Raw genomic sequence first — 4,144 nt, 5'->3', positions numbered from 1 at the left:
GTCAAAAAAGCCAAAAACGGCCTTATTTGTATGGATTGTGTCATCCTCTCCCATATTTATTCTTCAGGTCAATGAAATGTAGCTCTCGCCAGCTCACCTTACCACTTTAGGCTCTAAGCTGCATGTCTCAAATACATACAAATTTTTGGCTCTACCTACTCACGTGCCTTAACTAGGCATTGAAGACTGTGGTATAAATCAATGCACTCACATGTACTGATGTGAAGATGAAGAAGAGCCTCTGTCTTTTGTTGCACTTCCTTATATCCTCCCCATACTACCTTACACTAGCTAATCTACTAGCTTTACCCATTAGCTTTATCCAGCTTTATGCACTCGCCGTAATTACCAAGACCACCTGTACTGCCTTGAGATCAGACACCAATATAGCCTGAGCCTAACAAATCCCATAATACAACATGCCCTTTCTTTTTTTTTTGGGCAACTCCATCACTACCAACAAGCAGACGTAGTAACTTACTTTACTTGTGTTGCTCGTTACCTGACTCCGTTAGGGCAGTCTCCATAGGCTATGTCTCTGGCTTGTCTGACCCTGTGCCACCGTCTAAAGTACTCTTCTCGCTACTGCCAGCTCCATTGCCAGTCTGCACTGGCTTTTCCATCACCCTGATCTCCGCCGCTATCAATACTTTTACCGTGACCACTGCCACTACCAACACTACTTCCACCAACATCGCCAACACTACTTCCACTAACCCTGACTAGCTCGGAGTCTTTTGGTTGGGTCAGTAATGACTCCTCAACCTCATCTCCGTCTCTTTCGTCTTTATCTCGCTCTCCCCAGTAAGAGGCAGGCTCGACAGGCTTTCTGTGGGAGGTCTCCACCTGGGCCGTAACCGGTTGCACAGGGGATGGCACCACAGAGCTGGGAGTTGGCATAGACCCAGACCTATCTAGCTCGACCTCACCTGCAACCAGTGAAGGTCTGCTACCAGCATTTCTCCTCTGAACCTCGGCTAACTCCTGCACCACTACCCTGAATGCCTTGACATTTTCCAACTCCATGAGTGCTGTCTCCCGTTTGGCTTTCAGCTTAGCCATTTTCTCCTTCGACTTTCTCCGCACCTCCCTTTCCTCTCTTTCAACCTCTGCTACCTTTTTTTCATGACCTTCTCTGTCTAACATTCCATTGCTAGATACCTCGGCTAAAAAAGAGCAAACCTTTTCCATTACGGTCACTGGTTCAGCTACTTTCTCAGCACCTTCCCTTACCTCATCGTGACTGTGTTCTCTATCATACTCCATAGACACTTGTACATATCTGGTACCTTGGGCTGTCCCCTGTTGACTACCAATTTCTACATATTCACTACTCTTCACTCCCTTGGTTTTAACAGTCCACCAATCTTGACTTGTGTGACCTTTCTTAACTTCGCTCTCTCTGTCAGACTTATTTGTCAGGTTTTGCAACTCGACATCATCTGAAACATAACTTGACCCAGCAATAATGGTTCTTGACGAAAACGGCTTAACTGGCTTAATACTTCTACACTCCTTAACAGGCTCAAACTTACTTTTGCATAACGCGTTTACAACAGCAAATAGTTTTAGCCGCTTCAACTCAGTTATGCCCAAAAATTTTGTTCTCAATCCTTTCACCACATGAACTTCAGCATCCAAATGCCTGTCTTTACTTTGCAAAAGAACTATTAAACTTCCAACCACTTTTAACTCACTACCATCAGCAGTTTCTAAAACTGTCGATGGTTTTTTTAACCTTAGGTTCAACTTATTGGCTGTTGCCTCGGTTAATATTGACACCTCAGCCCCAGTATCAAACGTAAACTCTACATTTACACCATTAACTTCTAAATACTGCGCAATTCTCTGGCCTAGTCAACTGTCATCATCATATTTATCCCTCGAATCAGAGAATCTAACACTTCTGTCATTATTATTATCCCGGTACCTTTTATCATACCGACTCATCTCGTGCCTCTCCTTATACCTCTCCCCCTCAAGCCTATCTATACTATTGTCCCTGTATCTACTCAACTTGTCTCTCATCTTGCGGGGGCTTTCTCAGCCCTTGTATCTCTCCCTACTAATAGCCCTGCTGCCATATCGCTCATAGCTACTACCACGGCTACCTCCTGACTTCCTGCTGCTACCTCGTCTATCGTAACCTACATCTCCTTCTTTATACCTACAATAACGGGATACATGTCTTCGCCGTCAACAAGAAAAACATTTAATGTTGGTACAACTCCGCATCTTATGGCCACTACCTCTGCAATTATAGCAAACTCTATCTCTACTTTCTCTACTGTTTTCTCCATGTCTAGAGACATACCTTTCCCTGCTATTGTCTCTATACTTCCTACTGCCACTGTCCTTGTTATGCTCTCAGCCTCTTGTCCCATATCTACTAGTATCATGCTTCACTAGTATAATACCTTTTACTATTCCTAGGGCTACCTTTAGGGAAAGATCTACCCGCTGAATCATAGCTTCTATCTCTATCATTACTCTTGTACTGCGCTCGGCTATCAAACTCTGATACCTTTGCTACTTTCCTCTTAACCTCACTTTTTAAATCTGTATTTCTACCCTCAGTTCTCAAAAACCTATCCGAGTTGTTGACCATTTCACGAGCCCTCAATGCCTGATGTAATAACGCCCTAGTAAGATCGGCGTTCTTCATCAAATCTCTGCTTACTTCTCTATCTCTCAACCCGTTAACCACCACTATAAGGGCAAACCTTACCCTATCATTGTTATTAGCCATCTCTGCATATCTGCTTAAACTCTCTGCCCGTTGTAAATATTCCCTATCACTTTCTCCAAGTGCCTGCTTAGCCGTCAGAAACATATGCCCCTTTACGAACATACTCTCTTGTCTACCATAATAATCCTGCAAACCATCCACTGCCTCTTCATAAGTAAAATTTACGCTATCTGCATTAAACCGTGCATTTCTCAATACCTCTCTACCACTGTGCCCAAAAGCTTTCAATAGTGGCACTAAACTAGCTCTACGTCTCATAATAGGGCCTGTATTGCCACCTTCGCCTTCATAACCTCTTTTCTCAACAGCACTCTCAATACACAAATTCATCTCCTCTATAAATCGTTCCCACGAGCCATCACCGTACTCACCGAACACTAGCTTTGGAAAACCACTATCCATCCCTACACAACAGAATATGTTATATTTCTCGCCACAAATTTACTCTACCCCACTTGTATAAATTTCATGTAATTCTCACCTCGGAACACTTAATAAATATTTACACCTTACATACACCACTGCTTCACCGCTACAACACCTCACAACACCACCCTACCTCATGTCACCTCACCTGCACGCCAGTGAAAGGGTCTAATCAACCGTTAAACTTAACCTGTAACCAGAAAAATTATCGCTAATGATAAAGCATAAGAAAAAAAATTAGAGCTCTGTCAACTGCGTCATGTTGTATAAATCAATGTACTAACAGGTATTGATATAAAGATGAAAAAGAGCCTCTGTCTTTCGTTACACTTCCTTATATCTTCCGCATACCGCCGTACACTAGCTAATCTACCAATTTACGGACTAGCTTTATCCAGCTGTATGCACTAGCGGTAATTACCAAAACCACCTGCACTGCCTTGAGATCAGACACCAATATAGTCTGAGCCTAACAAATCGAATAATACAACAAAGACAACCTCTGTTAGCGACTTCATCAGGTATTCCGATTCAGATAAATGGTTGATCATATTCTTCTCCTAAAAACAAGGCTCATCTTTTGAGCATTTCTTTGGCTCCTCTTTTGAGCATTTCTTTGGCTCCTCTTTTTTTCAATCTTGGGGTTTAAGGTTCGTGGTTCGTGGTTCGGGGTTCGGGGTGTAGGGTTTGGGGTTTGGGGTTTGGACTTTGAGGTTTTGATGGTTTAGGGGGTTCGGGGGGTTGGGGGGTTCGGGGGTTCGGAGGGGTTGGGGGGGGGGTTCGGAGGGGTTTGGGGGGTTTGTGGGGTTTGGGGGGTTTAGGGGGTTTGAGGGGGGTTTGGGGGGGGGGGTTTGGGGGGGTTTGGGGGGTTTGGGGGGGTTTGGGGTTTGGTGTTTGGGGTTTGGGGTTTGGGGTTTGGGGTTTGGGGTTTGGGGTTTGGGGTTTGGGGTTTGGGGTTTGGGGTTTGGG

The 4,144-nt window shown here is 44.3% G+C and overlaps 1 protein-coding gene across 1 annotated transcript; it reads right to left on the bottom strand.

Moving 5' to 3' along the window:
* Positions 1 to 582: 582 nt before the first annotated feature.
* LOC137398421 (uncharacterized) lies at positions 583 to 2,028 on the bottom strand. Its single transcript, XM_068084529.1, has 3 exons — positions 1,931 to 2,028; positions 973 to 1,402; positions 583 to 846 (listed from the first exon to the last, which is right to left on the bottom strand). Exons 1-3 carry the CDS (start codon positions 2,026 to 2,028, stop codon positions 583 to 585), a joined length of 792 nt encoding a protein of 263 aa, XP_067940630.1.
* Positions 2,029 to 4,144: the final 2,116 nt, after the last annotated feature.

This window comes from Watersipora subatra, chromosome 6 (genome assembly GCF_963576615.1).
Source record: "Watersipora subatra chromosome 6, tzWatSuba1.1, whole genome shotgun sequence".
In the NCBI taxonomy this organism is placed as follows: Eukaryota; Metazoa; Bryozoa; class Gymnolaemata; order Cheilostomatida; family Watersiporidae; genus Watersipora; species Watersipora subatra.
This window is presented reverse-complemented; position numbering and strand designations above follow the sequence as displayed.

Bases quoted from the DNA above. Each gene is read 5' to 3' on its own strand.
- LOC137398421 (XM_068084529.1), bottom strand. From the start codon at position 2,028: ATGAGAGACAAGTTGAGTAGATACAGGGACAATAGTATAGATAGGCTT. The intron at 1,403-1,930 runs GTACCGGGATAA...TAAGTCTGACAG, and splicing joins ATGAGTCGGTATGATAAAAG to AGAGAGCGAAGTTAAGAAAG. The intron at 847-972 runs GTTCAGAGGAGA...GTTACGGCCCAG, and splicing joins TGGTGCAGGAGTTAGCCGAG to GTGGAGACCTCCCACAGAAA.